At 40.2% G+C, this 19,748-nt stretch overlaps 1 protein-coding gene across 1 annotated transcript in view; it reads right to left on the bottom strand.

Moving 5' to 3' along the window:
• Positions 1-19,748, bottom strand: part of AKAP13 (A-kinase anchoring protein 13) — a 209,482-nt gene that overhangs the window by 21,147 nt on the left and 168,587 nt on the right. Inside the window, exons 18-25 of the mRNA XM_059482575.1 lie at positions 13,913-13,955; positions 11,856-11,961; positions 6,973-7,144; positions 3,871-3,938; positions 3,334-3,400; positions 2,045-2,180; positions 997-1,109; positions 293-439 (exon numbers count right to left, since the gene is read on the bottom strand). Of these exons, the coding sequence (XP_059338558.1) occupies positions 293-439; positions 997-1,109; positions 2,045-2,180; positions 3,334-3,400; positions 3,871-3,938; positions 6,973-7,144; positions 11,856-11,961; positions 13,913-13,955 (852 nt within the window). The remainder of the gene's footprint in view (positions 1-292; positions 440-996; positions 1,110-2,044; positions 2,181-3,333; positions 3,401-3,870; positions 3,939-6,972; positions 7,145-11,855; positions 11,962-13,912; positions 13,956-19,748) is intronic.

Here is a 19,748-nt window from a genome sequence, read left to right as displayed (position 1 = left end):
TCCACACATCCCCCTTCTGCCATACAGGATGGCTCCTGAATCCCTCAGGAAAAGACTTCGTAGCTAGCTGCTTGTGGTGGAACCCAGTTTGAAAGTCATCAGCAGACAAATGAGGAGAGGCAATTTCTGGGGTTTTTGATGGCTTCTGGATATGTGAAATGCAGAAAGACACCTTTCACAGAATAATTACATTCCTAGGAGCTTCAAGAATTAAAGTTTGGCTTTGAGGAAACCAAAGCAGTGTTCCTATCAAGGAGCTGTTTACAGTGAGTAAAAAGTGAAGATGTCTCACCATAAATCACATCTTGCCGTTTCACAACATCCTTGTGTTGCTGCTGTAGGAACTTGCTGTCCACTGCTTGGCTCCAGGACTCTGCCTCCAGCTGCTTGGAATCTAATTCCAGGTCTCCCATGAGCTGTCCTTCATTCATGTCTGCACCTTCACAAAGCAACAGAAGTGCCATTAAGATGTGGGTAATTTGTCTCATTTGAGATTCCTGTCTAATTATTTAGGCTTACGCTTTGTCAGTCACACCACAGATATCACATACATTCTCCTTTACTGACACAAATGATCACATACCACATAAAGACTAGTTATGAAAAAGACTTTTAAAGGTTATTTCCTAGTTTCCTGTTCACCATTTTCACATGGACCAAATTCTAGTTCAGATAATGTATTCCTAATTTGCCATGAAACGACATTTCAGTTAAATAAAAAACCACAACAGAAGAGGAAATGTTTGTCCCTGAGCTAAATTCCAAGTAACTCAACTGTAACTGAAACCTTCTAAATGTTTTTCCATAATTTAATGAGCTAAAGAAATTACTATGTGGGGCTTTGTTTTAGTTTATCATACTAATATTCTGAGATTAAAATAAATGCACTTTAATTGTCCATTATAAAAGAAGACAATTGCTGAAAATGGATTTTCTATTTCTGGAAAGCAGCACTGAGACCTTCCTTCTCCTATAAATGCCATGGAGATCTCTTACCTTCATCAACCAGTGACTCCATGGACTCATTAACCCGGCTGATTTTATGTAAAGAGTCTGTTGACTGCGACAGGAATTTCCAAGTGTGTATTAAGCTGTCATCATTCCCAACTCTGCAGAAAAACAGAACACACAATATTGTTTATAACAGAAACTCAGCCAAATGTACTTTCAGATAAGCAGAATAAATGCCTTTAAAATATGAATTGAAAAACAAAGCCAGCACTGCATGGTTATGTACAGAAATGTGCTTTTATGTGTTGTTTACTAACTACCCATTGGAGCTTGAGAAGCTGTAAGTGCTACAGTTGTGAGTGACGGTGCTTTCCATAAAGAACCACTCCTGAGCTTTTATAGTTTGGACAACTCCATTCCAGTCACGTCCCATCCTCATTGCCCTTGGAGCAAACAGTGCGAAAAAACACCACACCAAAGGCTCTACAAGAATCCTTATCACTAGCCCTGGGAAAGATCAGAAAAGGACTGAAGTTAAATTCCCTATGAATAGCCAGGACATCCAAACTGCCCAGAATAAGCCCTGCCTCACATGTAGAACTGCTCAATATGCAAGTACGGTAGGAACCATAAATTAGATTTTTTTCTATTTTTTTTGTAATGAATTATGTATAATGCAGTCTAAAAACAGGAAGACTGAAGCTCTGTGCCTTCACTCTCTTGTTATGGACACAAAAATTAATATCATACCTGAGCTGCAAATGTGTGCTTACACAGCATCTGGCCCAAGGTAAGGGAATTCCTTCCTAGGAGCCCAGAGCATCCCTGGGAAGTGGCCTTGAATCTACCAGGCCAACTCAGCTGTGCCTCTGAACTCCTGCCATGACTAAACTAACTCACAAAAGACTATGCAGAAGACAACTGATGGTATCATATAGAACATGGCTTTTTCTCTGTTTGTGATCCCGTTTGCACCTTTAACGCAAGTCACAGCACGTGAACTTATTTTTAGTGAAACTGAAATTACGTCTTTACATCAGCAGCATCAGATAACACACACACACAGAGTCAGGTGTGCAGGGAGGAGCCTTACCCTGCAATGTTCTGTATGGAGACACTTTTGGAGAGCGCAGAGGGCTGCTGTGATCTCCTGTTGCTGAAGCTGGAGGTGACGGAGCTCTCGTCGGGCGCGAGGATCGCGGAGCGCGGGCGCTCCTTGGGCTGCGAGCCTGCAATGGAAGGGAGGGACAACAGTCAGCCTGTGCAAACACCTTAACCACTGCTCACTGGCATGGGGATGACTTAAAAGGATCCACACTCTGAAATTCACTCCCTTTTCTTTCTAGAATCACCCCCAGGGCGTGTCAGCAGTTAGGAAGAGCCATAGGAAGGGAAGACCACTGACCCCTGAGCAGAACTCACCGCACTGTGCTTCATTACCCAGGTGGGATCTGCAACTCCAGAAACTGAATTTAACTGTTTTGATAATTAACCCTATGTCACAATCCACCCTGTTGCCTTTTTATTTCCCTGGGCACATAGTCATATAACCTTTGACCTTGATGTCAAACTCTTTGAGATGGGTTTCTCTTACCAATAGGTACCACAGAGAAATGATAATCCTGATTCCATTATACCATCACATACCTTAAAGAATCTGTTTATATTAATTCCAGATTTTTCCTTCTTCAGATGCATTTCTGCTATCTGGAGCAACACCTCTGAACTTCATTATAAGTATCACAGTGATTACAACTGTATTATATAGTGTGGCTCCATACAAGCTATCATTTATCTTATCAAAGTTATCAAATCGTGGCCCTACAAAACCAGTCTGGGCCATTTCACACCTATTCTTCAGCCTTGGTGACAGTGGGTCACTCTGCAGTGCAGTGCTTATCTCAGCAAAGTCAGGAACAGTTTGTCAGTATTCCTCCTACTCAAAATTAAACTTTCTCTTTTGCCTATCTCAAAGCCCAAGACTATTTAAACAAAAGATAATTGTGTTTTAAATCCTTTCCACTTAATACTCATAGTTGGATTCTTTCCCATGTCAGACACCCATGGACACAGGCTGCATCTTCCAACTTTTGTGGCCTTAACAGGTATAGGCATTCTGCAAGCTATGACACGTGACTTTTCTAAATCTAAGATGATTTTACATTTCCTTAGAGCTACACAGACACTGCAGAAGGGGATGAATTCTGTACAACTTCTGTACAACTTCTGAAATCTCAAATATTGCTTAGCATGCACAGAGGATGCTCTCATCCCTGCTCTGCTAAAACCTTATTTTTCATAATGTCAAGGATCAGTTGTCAGAACAGTTAAGAACAGCAGACACAGACCACTCCCAAAGCAGAGGGAAAGAAATTGTCTTACTTTTGTTTCTCATGGTTACTGTTGGTAATGAAGAGGTATCATGTGCCTGCAGCATCCCTCTCTGTGGCTGAAAGAAAAATAAAATTCACTTTAATTTCTTCATCCCTTCTCCCAGAAGGTTGTGCCATATAACTAAAACAAAAAAAAAGCTAATTTTTTTCCTGAAGTCTCTCAGTGTACGTGTATTTTTAAATATATTTTTATTTTCTCTGAATGAAGTGGGCAAAATAACAGATGGACAAATGTGCAGCAATATGAAAATGTGAAAGTGATGACAATACTGAAGTGAACTGAAATCATAATTGCACAAACATTGCTCAGCTTGGAGAAGCGGGTTCCTTGCATTTGGGGCAAGCAATGAAATCTGTGTTGCTCATATAAACAGTATATTTAACAGTTTTCATTATGTGAAAGCTTCAGCACTGGGGCTGAAATTCTTTACAACAAACTGGAAACTTTGTGACATGTGGCAGAAAGTGTTTTTTATATACATATATATATATATATATATTCAGTAGAGTAGGTGAAATCCCTTACCTTCATTTTGACCTTTGCACAAGAAGCAAAATTCTCCTTACAGCCTTTATGAACAATTGCATTACAGTCTGTCAAAAAAAACCAAACAAACAAAAAAAACACCCAATTAATTAAACAAAACCCCACAGAAAATAGGTCAGTTTTTGCTGTTTGTAATCTGAAGTGTTAACTTACACAACTGAGAATTGTAACTTTTAGGCATCATTGTGGTTTGCATGACTAGCTGAGAGAGAGCTGCTTTCCAGGAAAATTAGCCTTTTGTTAATAACATTTCGTCAGAGAATTTAACAGGAAGTTCTGTTTAAGAATTAATGCAAGGTTGAATTGTCAGGGGTCTTAGATTAAAGAAGAAAAAATGCCTGATGGCATTATCCCTCTGAAAGTAAGGTGGAAAGCAGAAGCAGGAGACAGAAACAGAAACCAATTGTAGGGCCAGTATTTCTCTAAAAAGACAAATGCTGTTCTCATCAAGACAAGGACTATGAGATCAGTAAGACAGGAGGAGGATGGAGAAATTAATTTACATAAATTTACAGAAATTAATTTACATTTAGACACCATGGATAAATCTATGGCACAGAGCCCAAGTGCTGCTGTACTGCAGGGTTACCAGAAAAGGTAACAGGAACAGCATCTGTCAGGAATCCTTGAGGCTGGGACTTCCTGCTGTAAACTGAAATTCTGGTTCAAAAGCATATTCACCAATGCAAAGACCATGATGCTTGGAATTTGCTGTATGTATGCCAGAGCAAAAGCTGAGTGGCTTGGATTTTTGATTTGTTTTTTTGTTTTTTTGAATACCCTGAATCTGCTCATGACTTCTGCCAGCAGATATCTGGGAATCAATTTTTTAAAGATTATTAAAACTCCCTTTTTTTTCCAATAAGAATTGAGAAATGGGTTTCAGGCTTTAACTCTTCTGGCAGATGAAAGATCACAGCTCAAGAGGAGATTCAGTAGCTTAGAAAAAAATATTTCCACTTATTCATGACAACACTAACATAGATAATGAGCTGTATTTTACAAATAAGTGTGAAGTTCTGAATTATTTCTTTAAGTAGAAAAAACGAAAAAATTCTATGTCCAGAATGACAAAATATGCTCACACTTGTAGCATCTCTTACATTTGGGATGACTCAACAAATGCCAGTAATTCTGACATTTTGACAGATATGAGTGTAAGGTCATTGGGCGCTGCTATTCTGACAATGTCTCACATTTTCCTGTGCACAAGAAGACAGAACAAAGCAACCTGAAAACTCTTGCAAAAACCCACAAGTGATGTAAACTTGACGACCAAACAAGAAAGAGGAACAGAACCTGCTCCTCTGGTGCATGAACAGAGGCAGTGAGACAATTCAGAATCATGAAATTCACACTCAAGCCTTGAAAGCCTGAAGACAGCTCTTTAGTGTGCACCATTTGGCAAAAAAAAAAAGGATTTTTCATGTTATTTCATGTTAAAAAATCTGGTTGTAGGGACTTTATTCCTCCAATTCAACTCTTCAGCAAGAAAGAAGTTCCTCTAACTCCTGTGTGTCACTAGTATTAATAACTACAACCCCTAAGACCTTATTTTCTGCATCACTGATCAAAAAAAAAAAGTAAAAAAGACAAGGCAGAATGTTACTAAAAATCAGGGTCTTTTGCTTGCCCATTTGTTCCAGAGAATGCACATTTGTTCCAGAGCAGTGGTGGTAGCACCAGCCTACATCAGCACAGGAGGATCAGAGCCTCTGCTGCTGCTCATCCATCATTTCCAAAGCATCTGAGGCTGATTTTTAGATGCAATGAGAGAAGGAACCACTCACTGATGTGAGCTCTCAACATAGGCATTCACCATTTTTTTATGACATTAATTTCCTGGCCAATGCAGAAAACATTAAACAATTTTGCATCGTGCCTTGAAAACAAGGAAAGAACATCTGTGCTAAAACATGCAACACTGGTGGGTTATTTTATCTCATTAGCATATAGAGCATTAAACTGGGATATATTTGGTGTTCTACGTGGCTTCAGAAGCTGTTAACAAAGTCAAGAGGGGAAAGGGAGAGGATGCATTTGAGAGTTTGTAATTGTTGATGTTTTACATTTCCCATCAGGCTGACACAGAGCGTGTCTCAGACAAACAACTCTGCAGAAATCTCTTCCAGGAAACTCAGAAGTGCCATTTGGGATTCAGCTGGCTGTTCCTCCTCCTGCTCACATCCACCAGCAGCAACGGAAGGCTCCAGCCTGGGAGCAGCTCCCGCACTCGCTTTGACTCATTTCTAAACTAGTGGAGTAAAAAACTACTAATACTGAGGAGAGGAAAGCGTTTTCCACTGAGCTGTAGTGGGGAAAAAAATGGGTTTTGTCTGCATGTTCTACAGCTTTGGGTTGCTGCATGAAGCAGCATTGTGGTCTTGAACACACAAAAACCACTGACCTTATCGAGCTGCAGGCAGGGGAAACCGTCTGATAAGAAATGAGAACAAAATCCCTAATCTATGAGAAACCCTCAGTGAGGTTCCCACCCTGCCTGTCCTGCGCTGCACGTCCTTCATGTGCACACAGGTACCTGTCATTTGACCTGTGATGCAATTTCTTGTTCAAAGGGAGCAGAGGGTCAGCATTTCCTTTTTGTACCATGTGGTTCCCACTGTGGGCACACCGAAGCAGTATTTCAGAGAACTAAAGCAATACACCACACACAGGAGGGACTTTTTTTTCCCCCACTGCACATAGAAGCCATGATCAAAGCCTGCTGTCCCTGTCCTTTGTCCATCTTATCAAAGGACCTCAGCTCCAAGCCACTACATGCAGCTGAAATAACCAAAGTTCTCCTGACTGATAGAGCCCAACAAGGGGTAGAAAACCCCATGGCCTGTGTGATGGCCAAGCTCAGGCTTAGGAAAGAGGTTTTTAGGACACCTCCATGCAGCCACGACTCATTTCAGTCCAGTTTCCACAAGGCAACACGCCGCTCCATGAATCATTATCTCCAAAGCCTCCCTCCCACCTCACATACTCAAGCAAAAGGAAAATAAAGTGTAAGGTTTGCATTTTCCATGCCAGATTCAATGAAGAATAAAAGGAAGGGGGGGAACTCCCCTGACTTACTTGCACAGTAGTATGAATCCTTGTTGAAAGGCTTCATACAGTGGTAACAGGTTGCTTGGGCTACAACAGAGGTTGCAGTGAAGAGATGTCCATTCAACAGCTTCTTGTCTTTTTCCTTCTCCTTGGAATCTTTGTCCTTCTCTTTAGTCTTCTCTTTATCTTTCTCTTTTTCCTGCCGAGACAGAGTGACCCAGAGCCTCGTCACTGGCAGAGGTCTGTCCCCCAGTTACAGATTGCTCAGTGTTTGCCTTTGGCACGGCGAGGGTATTGATCGAGGGGCACCTGAACAATGGCCATGTGTCTGCACAGCTCTCCCTGAAAAAAGCCTCTGGGGAAGTGGATTTACATACCACTGACTCACACAGGTGTCTCACCACTGCACACGACACCGAGTCTGTTCTGAAGGCACTTAGTTCCTTCTACCTTTGTTTTATACTTGCTTGGCTTAATGACTTTACCCCTCTTCAGCACTTTAAATAAATTGTGTTAAATACAAATACCATGTGCAGTGTGTATCGGACTTTCAACACAGCTCATTTTTAAGGCCAAGCCATAAGGCTCGTGATTTTCAACTGCATTTCTAATGGAGAACACAAGCTCTTCCTCAGTGCCTCTACAGCCTTACTGCCAAAATATTTCCACCTCTGTTTTCCTTCCAACCAGCAACTTTTTCAACAGTTACATGCAACCCCAAGTAACTCTGTGAAGCTTTTTGGCAAAATGGATCTTCTACAAACTCTCGACCTATGGCACCAAACAAATGCTGGGGAACAACAGCAACACCATAAAAGAGCCTCTCATCTTCCACAGGCCACGACTCAACCTCTAGGCTACTCAGCTTTGGAAAGATGACAAGCACAGACAGCTTCTCCAACTTTTAGCAGAGTTTTTGCTTCTTTTCTGTCTCTACCTTAGAAAGAAAATACTAAATACTAAAAATCTGAAACATTTTCCCCTGCAGCCTTTCATGGATTTGGAATTCTTCCAAACAAATTTTAAAGGAAACTCCACAGAAAAATGCTGAATTTGAATTACAACAACTCCTTGTCTTTCCATGTACCAACTTACAAAATGTTTATGATACGAATCAACTCCAGGTCTGTACTTTTGACTGTTGCTGCAGATTTCCTGGCATCTGAAGGAGAATCTTTACCAGAAACTGGTAAAGGCTTCTGTCAGCTTATCATTGCATTTTGTTATTCATTTTGTTATCTTTGCACTTTGTTATTTGTTACTGTCCCAGCCTGAATATCAGGGAGCTGCACAGCTGCCCACGTGAGCAACTGCCATGAAGTGGCCTAAAGAGGGATGGAGCTCTGCAGGCACTGCAGGGAAACTGTTGAGCCCTGGATGACACACTCACACCATGAGAAACAGCCTAAGGACTCCTCTCCCAACACATCCCAGGCAAAATGCCAGTGCCTGAGTCTCTCTCTGCAAAGTGTCAAACAGAAAGTCTATTTACTGGCCCCAAACGCTGTTTTGTTCTGCAAATAAGCAAAACTAGGAGTATTACCATATGGAATAATCCTGTCTGAAGCAGAAAAGCTGCCAGAAAAGCAGTCTCCATTGCGTCACATCTCCGCCTCCTCTGAGCCATCAGCTTGGCTCACACCACCCCACAGGAACCTCCACAGCCCCACTTTCCACCCACTGACCTGACCATCTTTAACCATATCCAGCCTGGGAGGATTCAGGAACTAAAACTCTGCAGTTTTGGTCTGGGCTGATGGTACCAAGTTGATGCCTGGAGTTTTCCTCTACTTCCAAGCCTTGTGAAGTTCCAGGAGAAAAGACCACTATAAGCTCAAGCCAAATCTTTTGACTCTCATGCTGAAAGGAGATTTCCCATCCTATACTTTAAATCTACCTGAAGTTCACTGCAAAACCTAGCAATTCTGAAGTCTAATTTTAATTACATATAAAGCCTCAGGAAAAACAGGAAATTGGTGCACCACTTTCAAAAAGGAAACAGCAAACTCCACACAAGGGCTGCCAGCCACTCCTCTTAAGGACAAAGTCTCACAATGAGATTTTTTTCAGCTTTTTCTTTTTTCCTGCCGCAGTTACTGGAACTTTATTTAAAGAAGGACTGTAGGAACAAGACTATATTTGTGCTGTTGGAGCTGCCAGTGAGATTTGGAGCCCGGCTTCGTGGCTGAAGCGATGTGCCAGAGCAGCCACCGCGGCAGAGGATCCCACTCCCCAGGAACCACGCAGCTCTTACCTCCCAGTGCTTCAGGCCCACCAGCTTCACTGTTATCTGAGGTACTTCTGAGAATCTATTCCACTTTATGGACATCCTTGCCCTGGGCAGGAGCTGCTCCCCAGCAGGAGCTGCTCCCCGCTAGCCCATGGCGATGCCGCAGGCTGCGGCAGGGCCGGGGACAGGAGCAGTTGTGCAAAAAGGAGGAGGGGCAGGACCATTGCTGACTTCCTTAAAGATGATTTTAGCTATTTTGCTGTTGCTTTCATCTTGCCCTACCTTAGCTTCCACTGCTAAAAAAATATAAAACTAAAAACCACACCCATACAGGTAGAAAAGGATGTGATTAATGTTTTACGAGTCAATATAAGACGACCTTTTTAAAGGTAGAGGGGAGTAAATCAAACACTCTGTGATGTTTGGGCTACAGAAAAAGTGAATTTTCACATACCTCAGTGTTGCTATGTAGTACTTCAGCAAACAAAGCACTGCAGAAGTTGCCCAGACAGAGAGGTTTTGTGTGTTTGAGCTCCTCCTGCTCTGCAGGTCACGTATATTCCCTGTCTCCTAATCCTTTCAAACACTTGCAACTCCTACCATACACCCTGAAATGCTGCTGCTGGCACAGCACTGCCTTATTACTGTGCAAGGCAACGAAAACTAGAAATTACTCATGCTAATTGTTGTAATTTCTCATAAAGCCTTGACCAAAAAAAAAAAAAAAATAAAAAAATAAAAGAAGAGGTTTTTTTCCTGAACTGACAAAGACAGAGAAGGTTTAAGACTTTAAAATGTGAATCAGGGCACTCTGCTAAAGGCAAGAGATTCACTGATAACCCAAAACAACATGCCAGGCAAGGGTAAATTCATGTCAACTTCTATCAGTATCCCCTCCAGTTAGTTCTCTAAATACCCCTTTATTTTTAACTTTTTTTTTACATAACTCTCTTTATTTTCCAAAAGACTCAGATGTGCTTTATTTTACTCAATTTCATCTGAGAAAACTGCATTTCTGAAGGTCAGGAGATAAGTTAAACCAAGCTGGAAAGACATTGAAGCCTCCCTCCCTCCTGACAGCCCAGAAACCAACTTCCCATGTCAAACTTCTCCTTTCAAGGTTTCTTTTGTTGCTTCTGTTTTTAACTTTTATAGGTTTTTCTCATTTATAATGTTTCTGAGAAATCAGTGTTCCAACTAATTTTTTGGTCAAATTATTTAAATGTACTGGTGGAGCCTTAAAAATGTACAAAATGCAAATATTCCACCACGAGCAGACAAGAAATTGTAACTTGAATGATATTTTGTCTTTTATTTAATAAAAGTATGAGAGTTGATATGAGCTGCAATTTTTGTAGTGTCTGTTAGGGCTGGGATTTTGGAGCAACTCTTTATCAACATTTTCAGATATAATAATGAAATTAGTGAAATCAAACTGCACTGAGTAAGTGTCTAAAAGCACTGCAGTTATATTTTCTGTCCCAAGCAGATCTCTTACTTCTCTATCCAGTTTTGCTTTAGAGATTACTCACATCAGGTGCAAGAACCAGTTAATGAACTTCCATTCCCACTCACAGTCTGTGCAAAATGCTCCTGGACTTCCCACTGGTGTTTGCACAGAGGTTTCTATGTAAATAGGTTGACTTTTTCAACACTGCACTTTGCAGCAGAGAAGAGCATTGTCCTAAAGCTGCTCAGAAGCAGCTCCGAGCCACTTGTGGCTATCTTGAAAGACAGATCCATAACAACAATTTGTGTGTCATCACACCTCTCAAGGGCCTTTCAACAGTATTTACCAACATATTAACTACGCATCACCTAACAAGATAGCAAAGTGCTCTGAGCTTCTGTCAGACAGATGAATCGAGGTGAGACTCAAGCAAAAAAATCCAACCAAACAAAAAAAATCTCCAAACATATATTAATCTTCAAGGGACAATCTAAAGCAACAACAGCCCCTTTGTGTGAATGATTTAGCATTAATGTAATTATTTCTGTAATCAATACTGTTCCCAAGAAATTCAGCTGTAATCAATACTGTTCCCAGGAAATTCAGGGCTTACCTTTCAGCAAATTAAATTTCAGGGTTTCAAGGATGGAAAAAAGGGAAAAATATAAATATTGGCCATCACTAAAATCATTGTTTGAGCAACTCCTCCTGTACAGTGCAGAGGAACTTTGTGGCAAAAGTAAAAAAATTATGAGAAGGCAAAACAGCCTTCAGCAGCCAGTCCCTTCTTACAGCTCCTGGTCTTGTTTTATTAAAGGTTCTCAGGTTCTGAAAAAATTAGACTCATTAATCTCTACAAAGCCTAACTCATGCCAGGGCAAAATTTATTCTCTCTGGGGAAATAAGTGAAAACATAGAATCATAAAGGGTGGAAGAGACATTTAAGATCATCCAGTCCAACTGCTGACCCGGCATTGTCACTGTAACCCAGATCTAGGACCCAGCACTTGGCCTTATTGAGCCTTACTAAGTTGTCCTTGGGCTCAGTTTTGGGGTGCTAAGATTTCCCATGGAGCCAGTTCCTATCACCCCACAGACACTCCTGCCCTTTAAAGAAAACTAAAAGGAAGGGAGGAAGTAAGTAAAAAAAAAGAAATTCAGGCAGAGACTTAAACACAGAACCCATCTCTGCTGCCTGTGAGCATTCCACAAATCACAAGTAGCACTTACTTTGCTCTTCTTGCTGCTGGACATTTTATTCCTGAGGTAGCTGAAGGTGCGGCTGACTTTTGTTACACCTTTACCAGCAGAGACACTGCTGCTCTCTTCAGATATGCTAAAATAAAAAAAAAAAAAAAAAAAAAAGATAAAAGTTGTTTTGGTTTTTTTTCTCCTTCCCAAAGCATCTATTAAATGGAGAGATTATTTTTAGAGAACAAATGCATTTATTAGCCAATGCAGTCTAGGTGCTTCATGGTGTTTTACCAGAGAAGGAAAAGTAAAGACAAAATGCCAATCCACTAATTTTGAGATAAATGTCAAGGAATCCTCATATCTGTTTTGAAGCAGGCCATGCCATAGCACCCTCTGCTGCTCCCCTGTCAAATAACCAGGAATCATTAATGCTGTAAAGAACCAATTCCTTCCAGAGAAAGGCAAGGCATCTAATGAACTCTAAAAAGGCAGTGAATGCCTTTAACAGAAACCACACTGTCTGCAAAGCCTCCCCTGAGAAATGAGAATACCAATATTAAGTAATAACCACAATGGTTATGTATATTAATTTAGGAATTTTTAGGATCACAGATGATTTTTGCCAGCCTTTGCATGCACAAGCTTATGACTTCAGCTCTGATAGAAGAATAAGGAAACTATTATTGCATTAAAGGACATAGTCTGTCAATATTAAGTACAACACAAACCAAAAGCAGAACACAAATATTAATTAAATCAAGGAGGAGAAGACAGCAGAGAGCAGAGGTGAAGAGCCTCCTAGTCACAAAATAAAGCCAAAGCTGTGAGTGGCACAGAAACCAGATACCCAGTGCCACAAACATCCTTCCTCCAGGAAAGCACCTTGAAAGCCACCACCAAGATTATCTCCTCTGTGCAACTGGCAAGGATGAAAAGTAACACACAAAACCAAGATCATTCTGGCCTTTGTTACAGAGTGACAGAGAGAAATAGCCACAGGCAAAAAGAACTACTTTTAGTGTAACATAAACCTCAGGGTAAACCAATACTCTGCAATAATGCATAATCAACAAACAAATTTTTAATGCATAATGTGATGTTATGAATACACAGAACCTTGTTCAGAGATGAGACTTAGACTTTCATATTCTGTGATCTAAAACATTCTTCAGCCTCTAGAGACACAGGACTGATTTTCACAACCTCTGCTTTCACCTGAAGTGCCTTGGTGCCAGGAAGGCTCTGGGGTGCCCAGGGCAGAGCCCAGTGCAGGAGTGGCCTCAGCAGAGGCAGGGTGTCCCCAGGATACTGCAATACTGGACTGCAGAAACTGCAGTACTGTACTATATATACTGCAATACTGTATTGTAAATACTGCAATACTGTACTTATATACTGCAATACTGCACTGTATATACTGCAATACTGTACTGCATATACTGCAATACTGCACTGTATATACTGCAATATTGTACTGTACATACTGCAATACTGTACTGTATATACTGCAATACTGTACTGTATATAATGTAATACTGCACTGTATATACTGCAACACTGTAAATACTGCAATACTGCACTGTATATACTGCAATATTGTACTCTATATACTGCAATACTGTACTGTATATAATGCAATACTGCACTGTATACACTGCAACACTGTAAATACTGCAATACTGCACTGTATATACTGCAATACTGTACTGTATATACTGCAACACTGTAAATACTGCAATACTGTAGTGTATATACTGCAATACTGCACTGTACATACTGCAATACTGTAGTGTAAATACTGCAATACTGCACTGTACATACTGCAATACTGCACTGTATATACCGCAATATTGTACTTTATATACTGTAATACTGTAATGTATATACTGCAATGCTGCACTGTATATACTGCAATACTGTAAATACTGCAATACTGCACTGTATATACTGCAATACTGCACTGCTTATTCTGCAATACTGTACTGTATATACTGCAATACTGCACTGTATATACTGTGTACATGCTGCAATACTGCACTTTATATACTGCAATACTGCATTGTATATACTGTGCATATTCTGCAATACTGTACCTCTGCACAGAGGAGCCCATGGAGCCGCCCAACGACTGCGTACCTGCAAAAGATGGGAGGGGAGGGGGGTACAGGTTAGACTGCAACCTTAGCTCACTGATTCCAAAAAACATGGTTTGCATATTGGGATGGTTCAAGAGGAAAGGGAAATGTTTTCCAGAAATGAGTGTTTAGAACAGAATTCATGTGCTCAGGATAAAGCTTGTTCCCTGTATCTTTAGCTGCTCTCAAATTAGATGCTGAGGTGAAAGCCTGTTTAGTATTTTTATCACTCATCAGCTATTAAGTAAAGACCATGCAACTGTTAAACTTGCTGGTAAATCAGGGTGGCTGAAACAGAACTGCCAATTCAATGACAATAGGTATAAATGAGAATCATTCTGACACAATGCTTTTATTTATACTCCACTAGAAAGGATCCATTGTACAGCACATCCGGGTTTCATGTATGAAACTATTCTCCTTGATAAAACTGCAGTTCGTTTTCCCATCAAAATCCTGAGGCACTTCATAAAGAGTAAGGGAAACAAGAGAAGCCTTATTCTGTTTTCCACGAAACGTTACCAGCCTGGGGCTTCGTCACGAAACACTGCTTGAGGAAAGGCTCAATTTCAACATGAAGCTGAAGCCCTGCCAGAGGCACCAACTCTCTCTGCCCAAGAAACCTGCTTGCACAACGCATTTGGAGCAGATCTGGGAGCTGACAACATCTACCAGAACCATTGAAGAACACTGAAAAATCAGGATGAAATGATCCAGGACACAGGGCTCTCTCTGAAATAACTGGGCTTGCCAGGACTCAAAAAAACCTTCATTCAAGCACTGTTTGCAGCCCTAGCTGAAGCTCAAGAAGCAGCATGACTGTCACCTTACAAGGCTCCTGCATATATACTGCAAGAAAAACATTATTTTGGCTCAAATTCCCTTAATGCTAAGCGTGAATGCAAAAGAGCTACTTGCCATTAGAGGCCAAGATGGTCCTTTATCCAAAAAGCAGTAAAAGCATTAGGAAAAACTGTACATGCCATACTAGGCTTTAAATACAGATTTTCTAACCACTGATTCAAGTGCCAACAGAGTCTGAAACAAAAATATAATTTCTTCATATTGAGAAACTAAAATACAGGCATACCCTGTTACCTAAGCCCTGCTTGGAGAGCTGTGTTAATATTTCCCTTGCAAAATCTTTCACCTCATTAATGATTTATCCCAAATACACCAAAGTTAGTAAAACTGTAATATGTATGAAATGAAGTCTACTATTCCACTTCCAATAGTGATATTATATTTTTATAATATAAAAATATAATATAAAATATAAGTGCCTACTAGGATCACATAAGTAATTTACAGACTCCCAAATCCTTGGTTAAAGCTCCAGTAACTCTGGTTCCCATTTCACTTCTAGCTTGCTTTTAAACTGGGTTAGACGTCCTTACTCTTTCCTTTTTTTTTTAGAAGATTCATCAGTTTGACTGTATTTAAGTATTCCCCAAATCTTTTTGTTTCTTTGCAGTTAATATCAGAAATGTGAACAAACACTGAATGAAGAGCTGCAATAATTTGATATTTGTGACTGCTTTTCACTACCTTGAGAAAATACACTGCATGAGAACTACAGTTATGTATCATTCATCTTTTACTTCAATAGTTGTTTCATCTTAAAAATGGGATATTCTCAGTGCAGGGAGGCAAAATGGATCCAGTAAAGAATTAAGGTCTGTTTATGATTTCATATTTTAGATTATAATATAACATCCCATGATCAACACTGCTGCAAGCTGTAAACCCCAGAGAGATAAGCATAGAAAAAGACACATCTTCTCACCTTCTGGTTTGTTTCTGAAGAAGAACAGAGGAAGGAAAGCTTATTTTCATAACCTTTTTGTTCCCTGTCATGACCAGGAACAAAACTGAAATCTGATTTCAGAACTCACAAAAAAAATTAAGTTTTTGTTTCAAAAGCTGTAACTCCTATCGATGTCCAATGAACCTGGGCTAGCAGCCAAAATTTGCTGTATTTATCTGAATACCTTTTAAGCACCACCCACAAAAATTAATTCACATTGCAGTTGGATTTGAAATAATTCATCAAGATCCATTCTGCAGAAAGCAGTGACTGGACTATGATGTTGAAACCAGCTTGCAATGCCTTAATGCTGTCAATAATTAAACTTTTGTGGCTCAAGAAATCCAAAGGCTTCATAATAATTGTCCAGCCATCTGAAATCGATGCCTTAAATATATCACCAGACAAACTTCAACTAATTCTCCACTTTCTTAAGGAAAAGCAGGAATGGAAAGGTTGAGGAGTGGTATGAGAAATGAACCCTAAAGATGTGAAAAAACAAGCTGGTCTGAGATTACTCCATGAAAAATGCCCATTGCCAAGGCAGTCTCAGAAAGAGCTGTGGCTAAATCAACCTTGTTAAAGTCACCACAGTATCCTCAAATATGTAAAGAAAACAATATCATTGTTTGAGACAATATCTGACATTATCTTAAATGATCATTGTTAACAGGGGCACTGTTGAGGGAGAGAAGAAAAATACTGGCTACTACAAATATCCTCTAAAACTGTCATACCCTAACATGAATATCAAGTATTGGATGCTTAAAAGAAAAAAAAATAAAATAACCCAAATGCTTAAAAAAACAAAACTCACCAAACAAACAAACTCCACCAGAAAGTTTACCTAAGGATATTTTTTACTGTGAGGCATCATATGAATGCAGAGCTGTGTCTTTGCAGTTCACTTTGTGGGGACCATGAATTGTCAGTTTTGTTAAAAGCAGAAGAAAAGGACAGAAAAACAAGGAAGGAGCTTAAATATGGAAGTGGTAATATCACACCTGAGCACAGGACTTTGCTGAAGGAAAGGACAAACCCACATTGAAGACAGGAATGGAAAGGAGGAGAATTCAAGTATGTACAACGTGGATGGTGTGGAGATTGTTTTAAATTCAGGAAGCAATCAAAATCTACTGGACTGGAAAGCAATCTCCCCCATCCCAGTAAGGACACAAGGAATGTGTCTGGTTTATTTCAACAGTCTAATAAAACATGCTTAAGAAATAGGAAGCATTTTGAATAATCTTTGGTAAGCCTATTTTAAAAAACAAGACAAGTCTACTTTAATTCAATCTTCTGCCTTGGTTGGGCAGCTTTTAGCAATGGAGTTTGCAGGAGGAAAAAAAAGCTGGGAGAAAACCCTCACCTGTTTCCCACTGAACTATTTTGATAACAATATCAGGACCTAGATATGAACACCTGGAGGATTTAAGGTCTTTGACTGCAATTTGTGCTTTCTGCATAGTCGGGGAACTGTACAGTTGCTGTGAAGATTTTCAGAATTTAATAATCAGGGCTCCTGTCCACTTCTCTCTCACTGAGCAATGCACTCACTGTCACCTATGGAGGGCAAGAATGTACCTCTTCTGCTAACTCCATGCCCTGCAACAAGCTCAAGGCAAATATTTTGGTTTTAGTAAAATGGTAAAGATCATTTTGGTGCTCAGAGTGACAGGTGATGATATCTGCCACATGGATACAGACTAAAACTAACCAGATAAGATGTGACGGTGGTGATGTAGAAGATTCTTTGGCTAATAACCCTTTAAATTCTGCCATTAGTTAGTATTCAGATCCAGGACTAAGATAATGCTGTTAGACATCATGCAATGGAAAGGGGAGTTCAATGTTTGCAAGATGAAATTCCAGTGTCTGAAGCAGAAAACCAGATTTCCCTATGTTTCCACCCATTATGGCTGCATTGCACAGAAAAGGATTACTTACTATCCAACTCCTCCTCCTCATCACTGGAAGAAGAGCCAATAGAAAAGAGAGTTTTAGACTTAGGAATGAGTGGAGAGATGCTGAAGGAGAAGGAGATTCGTCTCGATGGTCGAGTCCGGCCCTGGGCTGAGAAGTGGGTTAACAGCAGACATTAGAGCATGCTTGAAAATGCATTGAATAATAAAAAGGAGAGGAAAGCAGCCAAAGCAAACTAAAAGCAAAGCAAAGGAAAAGTCTGCAAAGCAGCTGGCTCCAGAAAGGCACAAGAAACAAAGAACTGAGAATTCCAGAGGGTGCAGGTTTCAGAGGGCACAGGACTCACTGCATGCACAGCTCAAGGCTCCAGTCTTTCCCTATTTTTGCTGACTTTTTTTTACAGGACCTCTTAGTGAAGAATTATAGGCAGTTATCTTTCCAAACAGAATACCAACAACAAAATGGATCTCTGGACAAAGGGCATCAGCTTCAGTGAAAGAACTGCCAGGGAGTCAAACTAGAACAACTCAAGATATCTGTTTGAAGGTGCTTTCTGCAGTTAAATGATACAACAAAGCTACCAAATATTAGCAAGGACAATTTATCTGAAGTGTTGACTTTATCTACCTGGGGAGGTTCTTGCCACTTCTATGTCTAAAAACTAAAAATCAACAATGTTGACAATGTCATGCCCTTCAAAATTTCCAGCATTAAAAAGAAGACACTTAAACTTCCTTTCTCTTCTTCCACAATAAAACAGAAAAAACAAGCATCTCTTCTGCCTTATTTTAAAATTTAGGAGCCTTTTTTTTAAAGAAACTGCCTAAACATGAGAAAAGCCCCACTACATCCTCTTCTGCCCTTGCCTGGATAATGCCTACCAAACATAGTGCCCAACTCAGCAATTAGTCTGCTAATATGGGATATCAAATATCCCATAATTTATTTTTAAGAGCAACCCTTGCATAGCAGCAGCTTCCCAACAACTCTTTGTAAGTGCATGGCCTCTGAAAAGAGAATTAAGAGCCAGATAGCCATTCTTCATTAAAACTGGATTCCCAAAGGCCCTACTTCCCAAACCTTCTCTTCATACAAGCACAGGTGGGAACCTCTGAGCTGCGAGCTGGTAGCTGGACACCCACTGCTGGTACATCTGAGTGTCCTCAGGAAAGGTGCCTGGCACAGGGCTGAGGAACCCCTGCCCCTGGGACAGGTCTGACCCAAGGGTTCTACTAAAGCACCTACATTAAACATCTTCAGCAGAGGTATTCAGGAACTTTTGAGTCATGCCATGGACACATCAATTCACTTGCAGAACAGGGAAAACAGGCTAAAGACTTTATCAGTACTACTCTTCCAAGAGAAAGACAAAGCAATTATTTCTCTCTTTGAATAAAACATGGCCTTTCAGCCAGTACAAGGAGGGTTTTTTGCATGGCTGGTATCATACATCAAAAGTGAATTCAGAATACAAAAAACACTGTCCAAAGAATAACCAATGCTAGGAAAGCAAATGCTCCATAACACTTCCTCCAGCCATTAGTCACAAATGCCAATTGTCTACAGGCAATTTGACTAAAATGGGCACAGTAAAGGCATTTAAATGGAAGAATCCTTAGGAAGATCCATGCATTAGTTTTGTTTAGACTGCCTTTTGAAGGAGTTGTTCTAGTATTCCAGACCTGAAGAACACAATTAGGCAATATGACTTTTTCTTCTGTAGTCTACTGTCTATTTAGACTAAAAGTCAAGATGAACAATAATACTTTACTGTAAATTGAACCACCTTTGCCAGCACAGTTCAACTTCCATTTCAGTGGTTTTATTTATAGCAATTCCTGGCTTTATAACAGTGCTCCACACTGGAAATTTGCTATTCCAACGCTAAAAGCATTCTTCCGAGCACTCCAGCCAACAGCTCTTGTGACCTCCCTCTATAAAATGCTGAAGGATTAACATTGTGAATGGCCACATCAGCTCTTGGAACATCTGACACATCAGATGCAGTGTGGGCTAGGAACTTGGTCTTGGAAATTGCTCCTGCCTCAGCACAAGTGACAATAA

This window comes from Ammospiza nelsoni, chromosome 14 (genome assembly GCF_027579445.1).
Source record: "Ammospiza nelsoni isolate bAmmNel1 chromosome 14, bAmmNel1.pri, whole genome shotgun sequence".
NCBI classification, from domain to species: domain Eukaryota; kingdom Metazoa; phylum Chordata; class Aves; order Passeriformes; family Passerellidae; genus Ammospiza; species Ammospiza nelsoni.
Note: the sequence above shows the minus strand (reverse complement) of the source record. Positions and strands in the feature narration are given on the sequence as shown.